Genomic DNA, 23,700 nt, shown 5'->3' with positions numbered 1-23,700 from the left:
AGTCACTGATATTTGATGAAAAATAAGCAGTAAGACAATTCGGAATTGTTTTGCTCACTGTGGTTGAAGCATACAGGCTTTGAGATGCCAGAAATTGCTGGGGGTGAAAATGAAACAATTTCACTATTTCAACAAGTACAAAGGTTTCAAAAGGTACATTTAATGTCAGAGAAATGTATACAATATACATCGTGAAATGCTTTTTCTTCGCAACCATCCGCGAAAACAGAGGAGTGTCCCCAAGGAATGAATGGCAGTTAAATGTTAGAACCTTAAAGTCTCTCCCAGCTCCCCCTCCCGCACGTAATCAGCAGCAAGCAACAATCCCCCCTCTCCCACCAGCAAAAGAAAGCATCAGCACCCACCACCGAGCACCCAAGTGTGCAGCAAAGACGCAGACTTGCAGTACCCCAAAGACTACTCGTTCACCCGGTATTCGACATACCACAGGCTCTTTCTCTCCCTAATAAGGGAGAAAGAGATGTCTCCATTTCACAGCGAGAGGGGAGACATAACGAACAACTCACTGGTTTACGATGTTAAAAGTCCGTTGCGTCGCTTTTTCTGAGCTCTGTGCCCAAAGATCTCTTTGGGCACACAGCCAGAGATCTTCCGTCTCCCATGACACATTGGTTAGGAACTATGAAGGATTTGAAGATATTGACAATCATCCTGAATATTTCAATGAAAACAAAGATTTTGAGGATGTAGTTGTCAAAAGCATTATATGAAGGCTGTTCATTATCTGTACCAGGTGTCTGCGCTGATGTTGTTTATTTGGTTTTGGTTGTCCGACGTGCCCAACATTGACCGGAAACCTGTGCGGGAGTGCGTTTTAAGTGGACAGGCTACTGCACTGAGGCGGTTCCACTCAACTGACCGTGTCCACTGGTACAGGTAGTCATCACAACTGTTGTCTTCCTTGGTTGCAGTGGATGACCATGATTTCTTCCGTACCTTGTCATGCCCTTCACTTTCCACAGAGCACTGCTGAACCCTGTTCCTGTCTTTTGGGTCCCACTGTAGATCTCATTCACCCAGTCCACCAGAGCTGACTTCATTTACAATCAATAGAACACGGCAGCATGTAGCCGGTGAATTCCTCTGTCAATTTAACTACCTGGAACTAATACATAGTTTCATAGTTGTTCAGAGGTATTGGCAGTGTTCTAATTTGTTCTGTATTTTAGGTAAATACATAAATTGTTACTCAGTTAAATGGTAGTTTGTCCTTTTTATACCTTTCTCACTATTTTCATGAAACTTCAGCTAATTGGAGTAGCTGCTTAATTTCGACAAAATATACTGGTCCCAAAGTGTCCTAATGAACAAGACTCCACTGTGTAGGAATTCTGGAAAATACTATTCCATCTGCACCTTTAATTAGTATGCTGCTGTCTTCTTTTGGAAACTGACAGATTCATGTTTACTTTTCAGTTCAAGAGTAAAGTAGCATCTGCTGGAATTATTAAACTATCAAACATTGTGAAACTTAGCTGGATTCAAAGGTATCATTCCAGGACAGACTGCATGTCAATGAGAGAGTAAGCAATTTCAAGTTCCTGGGTTGGTATCTCCAAGAATCTAACCTGGTTGCAACATATTGATGCAGCTCTGAAGAAGGCAAGGCAGTGGCTATATTCCATTAGGAGTTTGAGGGGATTTGGTTTGTCTTTTTTGTTTTCATGTGTGTGAAAATCCCAGGAGATCAGCAGTTTCTGAGATACTCATATCACCTCATCTGGCACTAACAATCATTCAGCAGTCAAAGTCACTTAGATTACATTTCTTCCCTATTCTGATGTTTCGTCTGAACGACATCTGAATCTCTTGACCATGTCTAAATGCTTTTATGCACGAGTTGCTGCCACATGATTGGCTAATTAGATATTTGCATTAAAGAGCAGCTGCATGGTGTACCTAATAAAGTGGCCACTAGTATGTGCTTAAAAGCATTCAGTGGGTTTTCAGTAATGTATTGTACAGCTAGTTCTTTATTTTTGTAGTTCCTTTGTCTGTAAGCTTGGGATATCATGGAAGTAAGCATAAACCAATTCTGTCCTTGTCTCATTGGCTGTTCTTATCAGATTGCCTTATCTGTCCAACTTGAAACCGTTTTCAGTATAAAAACTGACCATGAGACAAATTATTTGCTCTTTTCTTTCCTTACTTACAGCTAGAGATGGTTCCCTGCTACTGTGTTATTTGTTCGTTATGAGCATTTAATTTTAGAGCCTGATTGGCCCAATAGCTTAATTCTGCTCTCATGTCTTATGGTCTAACAAAATGGCTGTAACAACAAGATTTGCACTTCAGTCTCGACTTCCAAAGAACCCTGTGGATAACATTATCTCCAGATCCAACAAAACCAATTCCTTCAGCCTCAAAGAAAGCCATGATGAATATTTCTGAACCATTGCCTCAGCCAGAGTCTATGTATGGTGCAAAATTCTGGATGACAAAATCATCACACTTTAAAATTACTTCATGGCCCATCATGCAAGGTGCTATATAAACCTTCTTGCTTTCTTTTCAATTGCACAAACTAAGCCCACTTAAAGTCTCCTGAAAATCTGTGCACACGGTTCCAAAAACTATGAGCTTGCTACCAAGGCCTTCGCATGTTGGACTGTAACCAGCCCAGTGCAACTCAAAAGAGAAACATAAACTGAGCCCCGTCCAACCAGAAATACAAAAACTTACTGCAGAGAAATCGTGCTATGGTTTTATTTGGCATTAATTGAATCTATAATTTTCTTGAATCTTTGAACATATTCAGATATAAAACCACGATAGGAATTGGTATGCTTTAATAAGTAAAAGGGAAAGAAACCCACTTCTTTTCCTTCTTCAATCCATTATCTCAACCTCATGGCTGATGTATTAACTCTGATTATGATTCCCTTTATTATTGTCTCACTATAGCCCTAACAATTATATTTCTGGAGATTCCATCATGTGACTCCCTCTCTATCAAGTGCCTTGTCATTGGATGAGTCTTACTGCAAAATGTGGAACAGAATTGTCATCAGCTAACTGGAAAATTCCTGTCCATCTGTCTGCCCTTCATGTCAGCAAAACAAAAGATTCATCATTGACATCAGGAAGCTGGGCAGCTCACACGCCTGTCTGCATCTGTGGTGCGTAGGTGGAGATATAACATAGAACTATACAGGCCCTTCGACCCCACGATGTTGTACTACATTTCTAACCAAGTCCGAGGTCAATCCAACATAGCCCTCCATTTTCCTTTCATCCATGTGTCTGCCTCAGAGTCTCTTACATCTCCCTAAATCACCTGCCTCTACCACCAACCCTGGCAGGGCGTTCCACTCACCCACCACTCTCTGTGTAGCTAAAAACCTATACTTTGTTCCAATCAGCTTAAAATTATGACATCTCGTATCAGCTATTTCTATCCTGGGAAATATAGTCTATGGTTGTCCACTCAACCTATGCCTCCTATCATTTTATACAGTTCTATCAGCTCACTTCTCACTCTCCTTGGCTCCAGAGATAAAAGTTCAAACTCACTCAACCTTTCCTCGCAAGACGTGCTTTCTAATCCAGGCAGCATCCTGGGGTGGCGTAGTAGTTAGCACAACGCTTTACAGTAATGGCGACCTGGGTTCAATTCCCGCTGCTGTCTGTAAGGAGTTCATATGTAGGTTTCCTCTGGGTGTTCCAGTTCCTCTCACAGTCCAAAAGAAGTACTGGTTGGTCAGTAAGTTATCCCACGATTAGGCTAGATTTAAATTGGGTTTGCTGGGCAACATGGCTGGAAAGGCCGATTCCATGCTGTATCTCAATAAATAAATAACTCCTGTGTTCCCTCTCTAAAGCCTCCACATCCTGTCTATAATGAGGTGACCAGAATTGAATATGATACTGAACGAGGGATCAAATAAGAATCGATCAGCTGCTTTGTGCCACTGTTGCACTGTGAAGTACTATAACACAGGTTAATAGAATTCTGTGTACCGACCTGGTGTGTAAGTTCCACATTATGGCAAAACTTTGATAATCCACTTTCAGGCTATTCGATGGTTTGGTATTTGCCTCAAATATGAACATTTTAGTTGAGAGCTTCAAGTTCCTAGCTTTAAATATCACTGGTAGCTAATCCTGGTCCAATCAAATTCACATGATGGCCAAGAAAGCATCTACTTCTTCAGAAGGCCAAGGAAATACAGCAATTTTTATGTTGTAGATACACCATATAAAACATTCTATCTGGTCGGCAACTGCTCTTCCCAAAACCGCAAGAAATTGCAGAGTTGTGACACAGCCCAGTCTCCTCTCCATTGACTCTGTCTACGCTACCTGTTGTCTCTGGAGAGCTACCAATATTATCAAAGACCCTTCTCACCCGGGTTATTCTCATTCAGCCACCTTCTGTCGTGCAGAAGATACAAAGCAAGTACCACTAAGCTCAAAGGTGGCTTCTATCCCACTGCTATAGAATTCTTGAATCAACTTTGAGTTTGATAAAGATCGCAATCTACTTTGTCATGGCCTTTCCACCTTTTATGTCTACCTGCTTCACACGTTCTCTGTAACAATATATTCTGAATTCTGTTTTTACTTTTTCCTTGGACTACCTCGATATACTAATGTTTGGAATGATCAGTATAGATGGCTTGCAAAACCAAGTTTTTCCACTCTATCTGATATAATGAACCAATTACCAACAGTTGATTTTTACCATCACTGACATCTTCCACCCCCCAACTAATCAAAGCAAATGTGCAAAGAAAATGAAAAATAGATCAGTTTTACTCCTCTGTAATTTTTTTTATCCCTAGAATTTGAGTAGCAAGCCTAGAATTCTAAAGTTATTTGCCGGCGTGTCCAAAACGTTAATCCCATTTTCCTACAGGATCAGTGCAGCACAGTAGCATAGTGGTTAGCACAACACCTTACAGTTCTAGCGACCCCGGTTCAATTCCCACAGCTGCCTGTAAGCAGTTTGTAAGCTCTCCCCGTGACCACATGGGCTTCCTTCAGGTGCTCTGGTTTTGCCCCACAGTACAAAGATGTACCAGTTAAAAGGTTAATTGGTCATTCTAAATTGTCCCGTGATTAGGCTAGGATTAAATCGGGGGTTACTGGGGTGGCGCAGTTTGAAGGGTCAGAAGTGCCCACTCTGTGCTGTATGCCAATAATAATAATCAAAACCTTCAGAACCAAAGGAATAATCTTTGTGGAAAATGGATACAAAGGGGCTACCTTTGGCCATGCACGCAAACATTGCACATGCTGTAGCAAAACAGCTGAATCTTTTGAACTGTTTCACTTAATAATCTGAGTTATATAATGGTTGTGTGCATGTGGATGTTATCTCTAAAATTATAAAACAACAGAGATTATTACACACAAACTACTTTTAATTATAGAAAGGGGGTGAAGTAAAGCCCACAGATATGATGTACGAGAATGAGACATATGATTAACGGCCTAATTAAGTCCAAGAGTTAGGAAATGCAGCTTTGAACATTGTGTTTTGAGGCAGGGGCTCTTTAGCCATTCTCAACCCTTCCTGAACCCAACCCGGAGTACTTTGAGCTGTTCTAACTTCTGGATATTTGAACACAGTGAAAGACTTGAGCATGGCAAAGACGTCACCAAGGCTGTACAGATGAAAAAGTGAAATGCAGAGAAAACAACATAGGGTAGGGTGGGGTTTTGAAAGCATTTAAGATTAGCAAAACCGATCTGTCAACCATGGATTAATAAAAACAGCTGGTTAAAATATTCAGACCTACAAAAACTAACAAAGTTCAGGATCAATGGTCTTGTCCCTGTTGTTGGTTTGCAGCTTCCTTCACTGCAGTTGACCTCACTGCCCCTCGATAAACTATGCAAGTGACACTTAATTAAAAACCATGCGAGTGGAAAACTGATCTAACATAAATATTGATCAATGAGCCAATGGGAATCAAGTCTATGGTGGCATTCAAGATTCAAGGTTGTTTATTTTCCTTTGCCGGTAGCAAGTATAAAGGAGAACAAAATAATAGTTACTCCAGATCCAATGCAGCACAACAAAAAACATAGGAAGCATAAAGAACACAATAAAAAAGGACAAGAAATACACAAAATAGCTTGTATACATAGATTGATTGTACAATAAGTGACACTAGGCACAGGAGTTTTTGTACATAAGGTAGCTCTGATGGGAAATGGTAAAGTAGTGGTGGTGAGGAGTGTGGTGGGGTGTGTTGATGCGTGGAGGTGTTGATCAGCCTGATGGCTTGGGGACAATGACAGTTTTTGTGTCTAATGGTTTTATCAGGGAGTGAAGACGATGGGTTCAAGTCTCTCTTCAGAAACTTGAAGACAAAAATCTAGGTTGACATCTCAGTACAAACTTGAAGTAAGAATCTTTTGGATGTAACATTAAACTGAGGTCCATCCGTTCTCTAAGCTGCATGTAGGAATTCGTGTGATGTTATTTTGGAAGTAAACAGGAAAGCGATCTCCTGTGAAGTGAGTCAATTACAGCATTCCTACTGAACACCACTGAGAACTCAGCCTGGATTTCATGCTTAAAGCTTTGGATGAGGCTTGAAGACACGAATTACTCATTCAGGGCATCAGTGCTACCACCGAGCGGAATCTCAGGCCAAAACAGGAAAGTAGTCAATGTGTCAGTAATAGGGTGATGCTGTGGCATTGCAGTTAGCACGATGCTTTACAGTGCCAGTGGCCAGGGCTCAATTCTCACCGCTGTCAGGAAGAAGCCCATACATTCTCCCCATGGTGTCCTCTTCCTCCAGCTCCAGCTCCAGCTTCCTCCATGCTCCAAAGACTTATGAGTAAGGGTTAGTAATTTGTGGCCATGGAAGTGTGGCTCCACCCCCGCGCCCCAGCACATTCACAGCCCAGACTGTGTTGATTGTCGATGCTGATGACACATTTCACTGTGTATTTCAATGTACATGTGACAAATAAAGCTAATCTGTACCTTTATATCCAGCAGTGCTGAAGTGCTGTGACATATGTAATCGCATTAAACAACACACAAGTACTTCATTACATTAGTGATCTCAGGAAAAGTTGCAATTTTAATATTACTGATTCAGAGGCAAATTCACCATCACAAAGCACATGTTGAGGCCGAGAAACTTATTTGCTTACTGCCCATTATGTCAACAGTGAAGTTCCTCCATCCCTGGGGGTGTTCAGGGCAGCAATGAAGGTTCTCCATCTCTGGCTGGGTTCAGGGCTTTCTCCATCACGTCAGTAGCTTCCTCTCGGTTTTCACTACTGTCAGTCACGCAAGTCCCAGATGGAGACTCAGGAATACTGCTGCATTCAGTTGTAGAAAGATTCTTCAATGCTACTTTTGTAACAGTTTTGTTTTACCAGTCAGAATTTTTGGGGCTGAGCTGAACCCCCGAACCTGGAGGATCATTCGGTGGACCATTGTTACTCTGGCCTCCACCCTTTGAGCTGTTTGGCATGGGTGGCCCTACCAAGAGCTGAAGCATAAAGCCCTGACTCCAGCCAACACCACTGTCCGGGTCACTGAGGCACGCAAGCCTCCAAGCCCAATGACATGGTTGTGGTCCTCTTGGAGGTGAGGCCAGGAAAGGACTGTAGCTAAGGTTGTGACTTGTGGATTCACACATGGATATGTTCAAAAATCAGAAAAACAAGTTGGACTATCAAGAAACAAACAGAACCAAACACTGTTGATGCAATTGAAACAACCTGTGTCAGTGAGCACTCTCCAGCAACAACTAAAGTCTTGTAAATGTTCTGTCTACATTGACCACTTGAAGCTTGTGTGTAGCAAAGCAGTGCGCACTGTGGGGGGACTTGCTTTGTTTTCCATGAATGTCTTTGAAGTTAGGTTGGTGGGAGAGTGGATAGGGCGAGATAAAAATAGACATTATTCTACATCCCATATGTAGAAAAAGTAAAAACAGACATTTGATGTCCTTTCTACAAATACTAAAGAGAGGATATTGATGGTCAAAGTGCTTCCTGCACTATATCCTGTGATAGGATGTGCATGACTTCTGGATGTCCTGGATAAGATTTGTCGAGTGATGTCTGTCTTAGATGTGTTAAATTGATATGTTGTTTTGGAGGTGTTTAGCTACTGAAATTCTCGGGGTAGGATATATCCCACTACACAGTGCCTTGGACAGAGCACTATTTAGTGATATCCCATCTGACTAACCTAACTGAGATTTTTAAAGTCAACTTTTAATATATATAAAATATATTAAATTTATAATATAGAATCAAATATAAATTATATATATTAATGAGAACAGCGTAGCTGACGTTGTTTTATATGGACTTCAGGAAAGCCCATGACAAGGTTCCACATGGAAGGCTGGTCCAAAAGGTTAGAGCCCCTGAGATCCGAGGCAGATTGCAAAATTGGTTCCAATATTGGCTTGATATTGATAGAGGGTAAAGGTGCAGGGCTGCCTTTGTGATTGCAGGGCTGCGACCATCCGTGCACTACAGAGATCAGAGCTGGGATCCTAGATCCTTGCTGTTTTATTACACACAATTTTGATGTGAACGCAGGAGATATGGCTTAGTAAGTTTGCAGATGACATGAAAATTGGCAGTGTCGATGCTAATGACGGTAAAACATTACAGACTGATAATAATCATTTGATGAAAATGGTGGATGGAATTTAATCCTGATAGGTATGAAATGTTGCATTCTTGTGGGGGGGAGGGGGGAGGTCTAGAAATGGGGAACATAAACCATAAATGGAAGGGCCTTGGAGGACATTGAGGAAAAATATGATCTTTGGTGAACAAGTCCAGAAAGATATCTGAAGGTAGCAAGGAGTTGAGGGGATGTACAGAAGTTTTTTTTAAAAAGTCTGGATGGTGCTCACATTCTTCCTGAGAAGGTGATGGAGACAAGGATTCTCACAACATTTAAGCATCTGGATCAGGGGTTCCCAACCTGTGGTCCATGGACCTCTTGCTTAATGGTATTGGTCCAAGGCATCAAATAATTGTGAACACTGATCTAGATGGAGACTGCATCAGTATGGTACAGTAAACCATGTATCATGCACTGGAAGATGGGATTCACATAAGATCGATGGGTCAAAGGGCCTCTCTGTTTGCCAGTACAATTGGCATAGAGTTAGTTGTACAAGACAAAAAGGCACAGGAGTAGAACTAGATGAATTACCCTGTAAAGCCCACTTTGTCATTCCATCATGGTTGATTTATTATCTCTCAACCGCATTCTCCTTTCTTCTCCCTGTAACCATTAACACCCTTACTAATCAAGAACCTATCAACCTCTGCTTTATATATGCCCATTGACCTGACTTTCACAGCTGTTTGTATTGAAGAGCTGAGATCAGCCCTTGCAGGGCCTTGGTGAGAGACCATGGCTGGAGTATTGTTTGCAGTTTTAGATTTCCTTACCCAAGATTGGATATACTTGTCATGGAGGAAACTTAACAAGATACAATCCTTTGACATTACAGGAAAGAGACTGGTATTGATAGAGGAATGGTTGCCAGGCAGGAGGCAGTGAGTGGGAATAAAGGGAGCCTCTGCTGGTCGGCTGCCAGTGACTAGTGGTGTTCCTCAGGGGTCAGTATTGGGACTGCTACTTTTTACAATGCTTGTCAATAATTTGGATAATGGAATTGATGGTTTTGTGGTAAAGTTTGCAGATGATATGAAGATAGGTGGAGGGGTAGGTAGTGCTGAGGAAGCAATGCGATTGCAGCAGGACTTAGACAAATTGGAAGAATGGGCAAAAAGGTGGCAGATAGAATACAGTGTTGGGAAATGAATGATACTGCATAGTCATAGTCATACTTTATTGATCCCGGGGGAAACTGGTTTTCATTACAGTTGCACCATAAATAATAAATACAATAGTGTGGACTGTTATCTAAATGGGGAGAAGGTTCACATCAGAGGTGCAGACGGACTTAAGAGTCCTCGTGCAGGACTCCCAGGAGATTAATTTACAGCTTGAGACACTAGTCAGGCCACACCTGGAGTACTGTCAAGCGTTTTAGGTCCTATATCTCAGAAAGGATATGCTGTCATTGGGAAGAGTCTGGGGAGGTTCACAGGGATGATTTTGGGAATGAAGGGGTTAGCATATGAGGAGCTTTTGGCAGCTTTGGGCCTGTACTCACTGGAATTTAGAAGAACGCATGGGAGAATCTCACTGAAACCTACTAAAAGGACTAGATAGGGTGGATGTGGAGAGGATGTTTCCTGTGGTGGGGTATCCAGAACTAGAAGGCACAGCCTCAAAATCCAAAGGTGATCTTTTAGAACGGAGGTAGGGAGGAATTGTTTTAGTCAGAGGGGGGTGAATCTCTGGAACACTCTGCTAAAGACTGCAAGTACTTGGTATATAACCATACAGCAATTACAGCATGGAAACAGGTCATCTCGGCCCTTCTAGTCCGTGCCGAATGCTTACTCTCATATATATATTTAAGGCAGAAGTTGATAGTTTCCTGATCGGTCAGGGCATCAAAGGATATGGTGAGAAGGCAGATGTATGGTGTTGAGTGGAATCTGGGACCAGCCATGAAAGAATGGCAGAGCAGACTTGATGGGCTGAAAGGCCTAATTCTGCTCCTCTGTCTTATGGTCTTATCACCATTCTAGTTCCTGTGATGGCAGAACCACTGGGTTGACTAAGTCTATACTCACTGGAGTTCAGAAGAATGAGGGATGAAGTCAGGTCCTGAAGGTGTATCTGGTAGAGCATCGATGACCTATGCCAACCAACTGGTTTGAGTGCTCAGGGACAACTTCAATCTCTTACTGCTGCATTCAGAAGTTCACGCCTGCTTCAGAAGGACAACAATCATACCAGTGCCCAAGAAGAGCAGGATGAACTGCCTCAGTGACTATCATCCGATTGCGCTCACTTCTATTGTGACGAAGTGCTTTGAAAGGTTGGTCATGGCCAGAATCAACTCCTGGCTAAGCAAGGACCTGGACCCACTGCATTGAGGTCTATTGTGGATGCAATCTCATTGGCTCTCCACTTGGCCTTGGATCACCTTGACAATAGTAATACCTACAGGAGGCTGCTGTTTATTGATTACAACTCAGCGTTCAACACAATCCTACCCTCAGTTCTAATCAACAAGCTCCAAAACCTGGGCCTCTGTCTCCCTCTGCTCTACTCACTCTAGACTGACAATTGTGTGGCTAGGCACAGCTGAAACAAAATCTAAGCTTGCCGATGATACAACATATGCTGACAAGAAGGTGCACAGGAGCAAACAGATTGGTTGGTTGAGCGGTGTCGCAACAACAACCTTGCACCCAACATCAGTAAGACCAAGGAATTGATTGTGGACTTCAGGAAAGGGAAGTCGAGGGAACACATATTAATCTTCATCGAGGGATCAGCAATGGAAACAGTGAGCAGCTTCAACTTCCTGGGTGTCAACATGTCTGAAGATCTATCCCTGAGCCCAACATATCAATGCAATTAATAGGAGTGCATGACTGTGGCCATATTTCATAAGGAGTTTGAGGATACTTGGTATGTCATTGAAGACATTCTCAAATTTCAACAAATGTGCTGTGGAGAGCACTTTAATTGGCTGTATCACCGCCTGGAATGGAGGGGTCATCACACAGCATCAGAAAAAGTTGCAATAAGTTATAAACTCAGTCAGCTCCATCACGGACATGAGTCTCCCCACCATTGAGGACACCTTCAAAAGGTGATGCCTCAGAAATGTGGCCCCCATCACCCAGGACAGGTCCTCTTCTCATTGCTACCATTAAAGAGGTGGTACAGGAGCCTGAAGGCACACATTCCATGTTTTACGAATGACCTTTTCTTCTCTGCCATCATATTTCTGAATGGACAATGAACCCATGAGCACCTATTTTTTCTTCCTCTCTTTTTGGACTATTAATTTAATTTTTATATATACTTATTGCAATTCATAGTTCTTTTTTTTTTACTATGTATTGGAATGTACTACTGCCACAAAGCAACAAACTTCATGACATATACCGGTGATATTAATCCCATTTCTGACTCTGATGTCACTGAAATATACAGAAGACTGACAGGGCTAGGCTGGAATGGTGTGAATGGGTTGGTTTCCCTGGGAAGCCCAGAATGAGAGTGCACTTCCTCAGGACATGGGGCAAAGTATTTAAGGGAGGAGAAATTTCTTCCCACAGAGGGTGGCGAAACAGTGGAATTCACTGTTAGATTTCTATATGAAACAGGTATAAAAGAGTTTGAGGAGAAAGTAGGTAAAAAAAAAAGTCAGCAGCTGGAGGGTCAGCTATGATCATATTGATGGTGATGCAGGATCAAAGCGTGGACAGCCTACACCATGGTTTCATTTCATGAGTTTCTATGTCCCAGGTCAGGACAAATACAACTACTGGTTGCCTCAGGATAAGACAGGCCTTCTTGGTTGTCCTTGGACAAGATGAGCCCAGTAACAGGTTGCCTTGGCAGGGAAGAAGCCTGGCTGTATAGTTACACAACTATCACCTATCAAACAAAAGAGTCGCACATCTTGACCCTGACTGCTTGTGCTTACACATGGTCTCATTTATTTTCATAATCCCTCATTTACACGCAAAATATTTTTTCTAATAGCATACTACCATTCTTTGTTATCAGACTCTTGAATGGATTTCTTGCACAAAAAACTGGACTCTTGGCTTCACATCTACCTATTTGTGACCTTTATCAATAAATCCTTCATCTTTGTTTACCTGGTCTGCACTTCTTCAGTAGCTTTTACACTTCATTCTGCATTGTTATTGTTTTACCTTGTTCTACCTCAATGTACGGTGTAATGATTTGATCTGTCTGAACAGTACGCAAGACAACCTTTCACCGTATCTTGGTACCTGTGACACTAATAAACCAATACCAACTCCAGAGACAAATATCCAAAATGGATGATAATATCTGACAGTGACAGTCAAGCCCTTCTCATATGGCCTACTGAGCTTTGGTTGGCTGGTACACGTGACAATAATAAACTAATACCAGCACTAATTCCCCTCTCTATTCGAATTTTTAGCCTAAGGAATGAGGTAAATTCAAGTTAAACTATCATTCAACCATCCATGAACGTAGTCAAGTGAAACAGCATTCCTCTGAGGCCAAGGTGCAAAACACATTACCAACAGCACACAGCATAGAGTGCAAATAGCACATATGGTTAGGATTTCAGTAAAGCATATTGTCACAAAGAAAAAAACTATACCCAAGTACCTGAGTGGCAAGACTAGCAGGGCATAGTAAATTGTCCTGGTCTAGCTGTACTACTGAGTGAACACTAGAGGGCAGCACCACGTGAAGCACGACAGGAGGGTCCAGCCACCAACCCAGAAACCATTTCAACACACTCACAGCCTCCTCGGTAACTCCTCCCCTGGGCCATAGCAACAGGCGACTCCATGGCCTAAGCTAGTCCTCGTCACAACCATGGCAACACAGCTCCCATGCCATCAGTCCAGCCAATGAAGCAGCCAACTGGACTTGCAGCATTCTACATTACCAACATCTAGCAGGGTTTTGGGGTCACAGAAAAATCATCCGAGACAATCACTTACAGCATCCAACGGTACACGAGTCCAGGCGACAACACAACGGCACGCAATAAGTCCAGCTCCACCGCTATTGACCAACTCACTGATGGGATAGTCCTGCCGTACTCGATGTTCTTAGTATCCAGCAGTGACTTGTGATTGTACAAGATGAACAAATGCACCTTTGACTGAACCCGGAGTGGTTGCTGCGTCCAAGCACTACACCATCTTACCAGGACTGTTTACCAATCGGAGGGCACCCACTCGACGCGTCTATGTTCCACAACAACCAACCAAACACTGATCCCTATTACTACAGTACTGTTATACCCTCTGAGCTGCTCTCTTCCAGTTATAACTAAATCTGAACTTACCAATCACATCATTGGGCTACATTTCACTATATGTTTTGATATACAGATGATAAATAAATGAATCTGAAAATCTCAGTGGCAATGAATTCTACAATTTACCTCCCTCTGGCTAAAGAAATTCTTCCTCATCTCTGTTCAAGGAAGTCCCTTTAGAACAGAAAGGAAGAGGAATTTCTTTGGCCAGAGGGAGGTAAGTTGTGGAATTCATTGCCACAGATGGCTGTGGAGGCTAAGTATTTGGGTATATTTAAAGCTGAGGTTCACAGGTTCTCAATTAGTCAGAGTGTCAGAGGTTTTGGGGAGAAGGCAGGAGAATGGGATTGAGAGATGATAAGTCAGCTATGACAGAATGGCAAAGCAGACTCGATAGGCCAAATGTTTTATGGAACCTGAAGATCTGAAACCCAGATTCCAACTGCCCTCTCTAGTGAGTGCCATACTGCCAAGGAATCAGTTAATAAACACAACGTACCTGGTGTTGTGAAGACCACTTATCCCTCAAACCAACCCTAGTTCACCTGTAAATTTATCTCACGGCTATCTATGGAATCATATTGAGCTTAAAATGACTGCTTTATCAGAATGGGTCTAATTTTATGTCAATAACAGATCGACTCAATACACCTTTTACAAAGTATACATACTTTCGAAAATCTCAGCCAACATTGGCTGTCTGACTTGGTACCACTTGAAGTGTCATGTCGGACACATGTTCTGCAGAGATATTCTGGGGTTCATGTTGCTTCAGAATGTGCAGTGTGGGTCCAACTCAGTGCTCTGCATTGTCACTCATAGCTTGGCTTGGTGAACTCTTTTCCAGAAGGTAGATTTCAAGTTAGGCCAAGCAGATGTGATGCCAGCAAGGGAGGGAACAGGGAAAATTGCCAGGTTTGTGGCATGCTCTTGGCATTTGGTTTCAACTGATCCAGAGTCATGGTGGGCATGAACAAGGTCATTCATCTGGACTTTTCCAGATACTGATATCAATATCGGCCAAGTGCTGGTGTCAGAGTGTGAAATCCTGCAAATGCATGATCTTGTATAAGCTTAGAGTGTGTACCCCAATGGCCTCATTTAAGTTGGCCTTGAAGCCTGGATCAAGAGGCAGTATCTGGCCAGATGGGAACATTGCTTGGAATCAGAGAGTGATTTCCTCGGCTTCTTGTTCAGGCCATGAATAATGCATTTAGCCCGAGTCTGGACTGACCTCCCTCGGATGTGGATGTCAGTTTGACTGTGTCACTGCTGGGTCTGGGATGCGAAGGGAATTCCAAACACTTGATGTGGTTCAAATTGGCAGCAAGTAGACAGGATTTTAACTTTTACATCAGAGCAAATCATTCCAATACAGATAATACAAATAGCTTTATTTGCCACATGTATCATGAACATGCACTGAAATGCATTGTTTGCAACAAAGCAAATCTGCGTGGACTGTGCTGGACAGCTTGTAAGTGTCAGCCCATTTCCGGTGTTAACATAGCATGCCCACAATTTACTAAATCTAACACTGCATATTTGGAACGTAGGAGGAAACTGGAGCACCTGGAGGAAACCTCAAGGTCACGGAAAGAATGTACAAACGCCTTTACGTTCGTTTTCTGATGACTCTGCCATAGTTGGATGCATCAGCAAGGGAGATGAGGTTGAGTACAGGGCTACGGTAGGAAACTTTGTCACATGGTGTGAGCAGAATTATCTGCAGCTTAATGTGAAAAAGACTAAGGAGCTGGTGGTAGACCTGAGGAGAGGTAAGGTACCAGTGACCCCTGTTTCCATCCAGGGGGTCAGTGTGGACATGGTGGAGTATTACAAATACCTGGGGATACGAACTGACAATAAACTGGACTGGTCAAAGAACACTGAGGCTGTCTACAAGAAGGGTCAGAGCCATCTCTATTTCCTGAGGACCCTGAGGTCCTTTAACATCTGCCGGACGATGCTGAGGATGTTCTACGAGTCTGTGGTGGCCAGTGCTATCATGTTTGCTATTGTGTGCTGGGGCAGCAGGCTGAGGGTGGCAGACACCAACAGGATCAACAAACTCATTCGTAAGGCCAGTGATGTTGTGGGGATGGAACTGGACTCTCTGACAGTGGTGTCTGAAAAGAGGATGCTGTCTAAGTTGCATGCCATCTTGGTCAATGTCTCCCATCCACTACATAATGTACTGGGTGGGCACAGGAGTACATTCAGCCAGAGACTCATTCCACCCAGATGCAGCACAGAGCGTCATAGGAAGTCATTCCTGCCTGTGGCCATCAAACTTTAAAATTCCTCCCTTGGGGGGGTCAGACACCCTGAGCCAATAGGCTGGTCCTGGACTTATTTCATAATTTACTGGCATAATTTACATATTATTATTTAACTATTTATGGTTCTATTACTATTTATTATTTATGGAGCAACTTTAATGAAAACCAATTTCCCCCGGGATTAATAAAGTATGACTACTACAAAGATCAACATGAATTGAACCCCGATCTTACAGGTGATGCAGTGAGGCGATGACACTAACTGCTAATCTACCATGCCACCGCGCGATTCTGAAGCACGAGCTGTTGCTTTGGGATGTCAATCCTTTGGCATGGTGTAAGCGGGTCATGACACAGGCTGCAACTCCCTCATGGGCTTACATTATGGAAGAACTTTAAATGTTTTACCCTCCACAACTTGCTACTGCACTTGAAAGAAAAGTTTTGAAAATTTGTTCCAATTTGAAACCTTAATCTGTAACAAATGAGTTAAAGTTCCATGGCCTGCTTCAGGTTTACAGATAATTAGTCATAGAACATAACAGACCCTCAGCCCATGATGTTGTGCCAATTTTTTAAGCCTACTCCAAGATCAATTTAGCACTTCTTTCCTATACAACTTTCCATTTTTCAAGCCCAAGTTTATTGTCATCTGACTGTACATATAGTATGCAACCAAAGAGAACAACGTTCCTCCAGGCCGTGGTGCATCCACAGTACATATGTACCCACATACACAGCACATAAAACTAAATATCACCAAAAATAAGTTAGTGAAATATAATTCAAAATGCATGTTAAGTGCACAGCGCAGGGAAACAGTAAACAGCACACTGTCCTAGTGACGAGAACTCGACGGTGGCAGGGTTTTTATTAATCTCACAGCCCGAGGAAAGAAACTGTTATCCAGTCTGGCAGTCCTAGTCATGATGCTGCTGTACCTCCTTCCTGATGGCAGTGGGTTAAAGAGAATGGGGGATATGTGGTAGGGATCCTCAATAATCCTTTTGCCCCTTCATCTGCTACGGTCCTAATAAATGAAACAAATCGAAGAGGAGGGAGACCCCAATGATCCTTTCGGCAGCTTTTACTGTCCTCTGTAGGGCCTTGCAGTCTAATGCCTTTCAGATTCCGTACCACACAATGACGCAGCCAGACTGGGCCCTCTCGATTGAGGTCCTGTAGAAAGCTGTTAAAATGGAGCTGGGGAGCCTTGCACAGCTCAATCTCCTCAAAAAGTGTAAATAATGGTGTGCTTTCTTGACTAATGAGAAGACGTTATGTTAGATCATCCTATCATCCTCATGCCTAAGAGTTTCTTAAATGCCCCTAATGTATCTGCCCTATCACCATCCCTGACAGTGCATTCCACAAGCCTACCAGTCTCTGTGTAAAAAATTTTCCTTTCACATCCCCACTAATTTTTTCTCCTATTATCTTATAATTATGCTCCCTTGTATTAATAGCCCAGATTAAATAAGATGGCAGCACATTCGGCTGCAGTGGCCTCTCAGGGGCCAACGAAAGATGTCTTTGTCTTTTTTATGACTGTAGGACAATGCTGGACATTAAGAACTTCAGGTACTGCAGGTCTACTCCATCAGAAAGCTGCTCGTTGGGGGAGTGTTACTGCTTGCTACAGGAAGGCATCAGAGCCGATGCACAAAGGTGGTGTGCAGTGATAATGTAAAATGCTGCAAGTGTGTTTTCCTTGCTTATTGGTGAGATAGATGGTGGGGCCTTGACTGAAGCAAGGATAGGCCTCAAGCCGCGGGCTTGCCTGTTGCAGCAGTCCAGGAGGGGAGATGGCGGAGGCGGTGTAGTATGGTGTCCATGCTGGGTTGGGGTCTGCCCTCCAGTGTTCAATCGGTAGTATGACAAGCTGGATTGAATATGTGAGTGTATACGTTCATCTTAGAACTGCCCCTCCCAGCTTCTACCAGCTGCCTACACACCATGGGTAACTTACAGAGGCCAATTAACCTGCACATCTTTGGGGTGGGGGAGAAGACTGGCATACATGGGGGAAAGCAACACAGTCACAGGGAGATTGTGGAAATTCCACACAGGAAATTGGGATCAAAATCAGCAGCATCTCTACTGGCTTCACCACCGTGACACCCCAAGGTTACAATGTGAACTTGTCAAAGCAGTTGTTTCATTTTAGTCAGAGATACAGCACCGTAACAGGCTCTTTCCACTCAATGAGTCTGTGCTGCTCTATTACACACATGGGCAGCGGATCTCCTAAGCTGGATGTTTGGAATGTGGGAGGAAACCAGAACGCCCGGAGAAAACCCATGTTGGTCACAGGAAGAACGTACAAGCTCCTTGCAGACAATGGCGGGAATTGAACCCAGGTCGCTGGCACTGTAAAAGTGTTCTCCTCACCACTATGCTACCGCACCATCGCATAAAACATAAACTTGTCAAACTGGAGAATTAAAACCCAGAACTGTTTTCCTTACACCCCTGAGACAAACTGGAAGTGCTTGCTCAGACAGTTTCATTCACCACACTAGCACGACTTCAGCTTTGTTCAGAGGACTGAGGTTGAGATAACCAGGAGGACTGGAGTGTGGCAATCTTCTTGACATAATCCAGATGTAGATCACAGAACACCCTCCTCACCAGAGACAGTAAATTCTCTCAGGAATTATTTACTACCATTTAAAAATCCAGGATTGCCATCCCACTGTTGATCCTCAACCACAGATATTAAGAGAGAGCGAGCCTCAGATGTAAAGGCTGATCTGAGATGTGCAAAACCATTTCGGCTTTTCACCAAGAGGAATCACTTGATGTACAGAACTCCTTTAGCCATATTAGTTACACAGATGTATAATGGTTACTCTGTCAACATTCCCTCTAATTTTTCTTATACAGCTCCATGGATCAACCGCTGCTCTAACTAGGGAATTTTTACACTGCCTGAAAATTGTGTGACATTTTACTAAAACATTATATTAAAAAATTCAAGCTGCGCAGCAACAAAGGCTAGGTGCATGGGAGCATTTCAGTTACTGTGCGGCCATGCACCCGCAGAGCTGAGAGAGAACACTGCTGCTGATATAGCAAACAGAGGCTTGAACTTCTGATCTGGCAAACGAGAAGTTATTAAACAATTCAAATTAAAATAGCACCTTCAGCCAACAAGACACACATACAATAGCTGATTCTAATTGTTTCCTGGTTAAGGATGCAGTAGGAGTCAAATACATTGCCTAGTTCAAAACCCACGATAACAACTGGGAAAATTCAAGTTACTAACATCATAAAACCATAAGACATGGGAGCAGAAATGATGCCCCTACTAATCAAGACCTTATCAACCTCTGCTTTAAATATACTTAATGACTTGGCCTCCACAACTGTCTGTGACAATGAACTCCATGGATTCACCACTCTCTGGCTAAATAAATTCTTCCTCAAATTAAATGAATTTGAAATAAAAAGTATCAGTAATGCAGACCACAAAACTTATCAAGTTATCTACACAAACTATCTGGTTAACTAGTGATTTTGGAAGGCAGAAATCCACCATTCTTGCTGGGTCAGAGCAATATGTGAACACGGACCATTAGCAATGTGGTTGGAATCTACCCACATCCTAATCAGGGGACAGAGTGTAAGACTGGTTAATGAATGATTGCATTGCCAGTCACTCTATCTATAAGTGCTGAAGATGCACTCTATTTTTAATCACTCCCTGCCTTTTTATTTGGGAACATTGAAATCGAGAGAGAGGATGTTTGATTGGGCAGGATACCATACATTGAAACTTACAGGAAATCATTCCACTAGACTGAAAGACTCTTGAGGAGGGAGGGACGGTTTAAAATTTTCCAGTGTTTAACAGGGATAGTGCGGAAAGGTGTTATGTAGCACGGTGCGAAGGGGAGGGGACGTGCGGATGGCATTGCCCGTCTGGTTACAGCTCCTGACAGATGGCATTCCATCTCAGGACCCACCCATAAAGGACTGGCAAGGAAGCCCAGTGAACTGGGAACTCCAAGGGAAGGGCCATCACATTTAAAAACAGGAATTCAGGTGGTAATATTCCCCAGCATGCCAGTCAGAGTGTTTGTAAGTAGTGCCACTTTATGGACATACAATCATGATTTATGCACATACTATATATTTATAATTATTGTTTCTTAATTATTGTGTTCTTTATCTTATTGTGTGTTGTGCTGCATCAGATCGGGAGTAACAATTATTTGTTTATCTTTTAGACTTGAGCAATGGAAGTGACATTAAATAATCTTGAATTTTAAGAGGAGGCAGGTCACTGTGTAATAGAAACACAAGAGATTCTGCAGATGCTGGAAATCCAGAGTAACATTCACAAAATGTCGGGGAACTCAGCAGGTCAGGCAGCGTCAATGGAAATGAATGAAGAGTCAGTGCTTCGGGCTGAGACCCTTCATCATGACAAATGAAGGGTCTCGACCAAAACCTCGGCTCTTTTTTCCTCTCCGTGACCCACTGTGTAAAATACACCTGTGCTTTTCTAATTGTGGACTATTATATTTAAACTTACACACAGCACGTTGAAAGGCGCGGGGTTTAACCCCCTCGTTATGTCTGCATTTTGTTGCCCATTCATGAAGATTGTTCGGCCAGCTTTGGCCCCCTACGCAGTTGTAAGGACTTGCAAACAGTTTCCAACACTTCCCGACGCGTTACAACTTGTTTGCCCGCGGTTCGAGTTCGCACCGTTATACTCCTTAAGCTTAAAACAGTCACATGGGTCCCAGCATAAATGTTTAAAAAGTTCAGACTCACCAAGAAAACTCAGGAGGAGCAGCAACCTCATCTTCGAGAGCTGGGATCCAGTTGGCGAAGTTGGATTGAATTCTGTCTGAAAATGTAATCTTTTGAATTGTTCATTCAAGTTAAATTTTCACTCGGGATTTTGATTCAGGGAGTCGTAGAATTTATTTTTCTAAGCAACCCTGCTTTGTTTCTTTCTCTCCCGGAGTGGGTCGTGAGTTTAAGAGTTCCGCCGTTTATCTGTGGTTCACTGATGTTCACACACACCGCAGCAACTCAAATGACAATAGCGTCCGCGCCGCAGCAACACAAAGACATCTGAGTCGACCCTCCCCCTTAAAGGGACCAGCACCGCCAGTCTCCGCCAGCCCCCCACACTCCCGTCAACGTCTGCTCTTGGCTTTGAAACAGGAAAGCAAAGAGCTCTCGTGTCTTCTTTAACTGGACTTTGATCATGTTGATCCATGTCAATATTTATCAGGATGGATATTGATTATGATGATCTACGTTCAGTGGACACTTTATTAGGTACACCTGTAGACCTGGCAGCAATTCGATGTATAAAAGCTTGCAGACACGGTCAAGAGGTTCAATATTTCAGATCAAACGTCGGAATAGAGAGGAAATGTGATCTAAGTGACTTAGACCATAGAATGAATGACGTGGTTTGAGTATTTCAGAACTGCTGTACACCTGGGATTTTCTCACACCACAAGCTCTAGAGTTTACAGAGAACAGTGTGAGAAACAGAAAAAAAAATCCAGTGAGTAGCAGTTCTGTCGGCAAAACGCCTTGTTAATGAGAGGGGTCGGTGGAGAATAGCCAGACTGGTTCAATCTGACAGGAAGACAACTGTAACTCAAATAACCACATGTTACTACAGTGGTGTGCAGAATGCACAATGTGTCCAGCCTTGAAGTGGACGCGCTACAATAGTAGAAGGCCACACTAGGTCCCACTCCTGTACCTAATAAATTGGCCACTGACTGTATGTAAAGTTCGTAGAGAACAACCCAGTGTGTGTGTGAGATACTGCTACTTTAAGTACATTTTCCACTGGACCAGTACCTCACCATGTACTTATGCATATGACAATTATCTTGACTTGGATTGTCTTTCTCTTTATGTCAAAGAAGTGGTGGGTTAAATAAATCAGATTGAAAGAGTGCAGAAAAAAATTCCAAGGATATTGCAGGGACTTGAGGACTTGAAATACAGGGAAAGTTTGAATTGGTTGGGACTTTTTTCCTTGGAGCATAGGAGAATGAGGAGAGATTTAATAGAGGTTTATAAAATTGTAAACATGAGAAAGTCTGCTGATGCTGGAGATCCGGAGCAACACACACAAAATGCTGGAGGAACAGCTGGTCAGGCAGCATCTGTGGAAATGATTAAGCAGTCGATGTTTAGGGCCGAGGCCCTTCTTCAGGTCTGAGAAGGAAGGGAGAAGATACCAGAATGAAAGGTTGGAGGGGAGGGGGAGGAGGCTGGCTGGAAGGTGATAGTGAAGCCAGGTGGGTGGGAAGTTCAAGAGCTGGAGAAGAAAGAATCTGATAGGAGAGGAGAGTGGTCCATAGCAGAAAGAGAAGGAGGAGGGGACCGAGGGGAAAGTAGAAGGCAGGTGAGAAGAGATATAACATCAGAGTGGGGAATAAGGAAGGGGGGGATGGGGGAATTTGTTTACCAGAAGGAGAAATCGAATTTACAAAAGGTGTAGATAGGGTAAATGCAAGCAGACTTTTCCCATAGACTTTGGGTGAGACTAGAATTAGAGGTCATGGGTTGAGGGTGAAAGGTGCAATGTTTAAGGGGATAATGACACACAACTTCTTCAATCAGAGGTTGGTGAGAGTGTGGAATGAGCAGCCAGCAGAAGTGATGGATGCTGGTTGAATTTCAACATTTAAGAGAAGTTTAGACGGGTATGTGGATGGGAGGGGTATGGAGGGATATGGTCCGTGTGCAGGTCAGTGGGACTAGGCAGAAAATGGTTCGGCACAGCCAAGAAGGGCCAAAAGGCCTGTTTCTGTGCTGTAGTTTCTATGGTTCTATGGTTCTATGGAGGACTATGGTCTTGGTGTGGGTCAATGGGACGAGGCTGAATAATAGTTTGGCACAGACCAGATGGATCGAAGGGCCTGTTTCTGTTTTGTAGTGTTCTATGAATCAAAGAATAGTTATAGCACTAACTGTGTAGGAACCGCTAGAATTTTCTACCTTTGGAATATTGTGGAGATCAGATCATTTAAAGAGGAGCTAGATACATTTTTGAAAGATCAGGGAACAGGACTATGGGTAACCAGCACAGAAAATGGGCAGAGTGGCCTAGTCCTGTTCCATGGTCATGGGATCCATGCAGACATATTGTAAACAGTATCAAGTTGGTCCTGTTTACTTGGTTCCTCTTTGTGGAATTCAGATTTACTTCTCTTCAGACCCTTGTCCAGCTCCTTTCAAAAGCCACAGCCATTACATAGTTCCTCACCGCAAGGATTCATTCCTGACATTTCCCAAATTAAATCAGAAAGTGTTGGAAATACCCAGGTGAAATCTAGATAGTAAGATGTTACTGTGAACCCTTTCAGCATTTTTCTGATTTTCTTTCCAATTTCCAGCAACTGCAGTATTTTGCATCTGTATTCTTCACACTTCTTTTTCCATTAATGCCTAAGTCAGGTGTCGGATGTGAATTAAAAAAAACATAAAATCTGCAGATGCTGAAAATCAGGGAAAAAAAA

At 42.9% G+C, this 23,700-nt stretch overlaps 1 protein-coding gene across 1 annotated transcript in view; it reads right to left on the bottom strand.

Moving 5' to 3' along the window:
- The window catches only part of podxl (podocalyxin-like), a 168,461-nt gene extending 147,090 nt beyond the window's left edge, over positions 1-21,371 (bottom strand). Inside the window, exon 1 of the mRNA XM_063073053.1 lies at positions 20,975-21,371. Within this exon, the coding sequence (XP_062929123.1) occupies positions 20,975-21,005 (31 nt within the window). The 5' untranslated portion in view covers positions 21,006-21,371. The remainder of the gene's footprint in view (positions 1-20,974) is intronic.
- Between the last annotated feature and the right edge of the window lie 2,329 nt (positions 21,372-23,700).

The sequence above is a fragment of the Mobula hypostoma genome, chromosome 20 (genome assembly GCF_963921235.1).
Source record: "Mobula hypostoma chromosome 20, sMobHyp1.1, whole genome shotgun sequence".
Lineage (NCBI taxonomy): Eukaryota > Metazoa > Chordata > Chondrichthyes > Myliobatiformes > Myliobatidae > Mobula > Mobula hypostoma.
The sequence above is the reverse complement of the archived record's forward strand: the minus strand, read 5'-3'. Positions and strand labels throughout refer to the sequence as shown.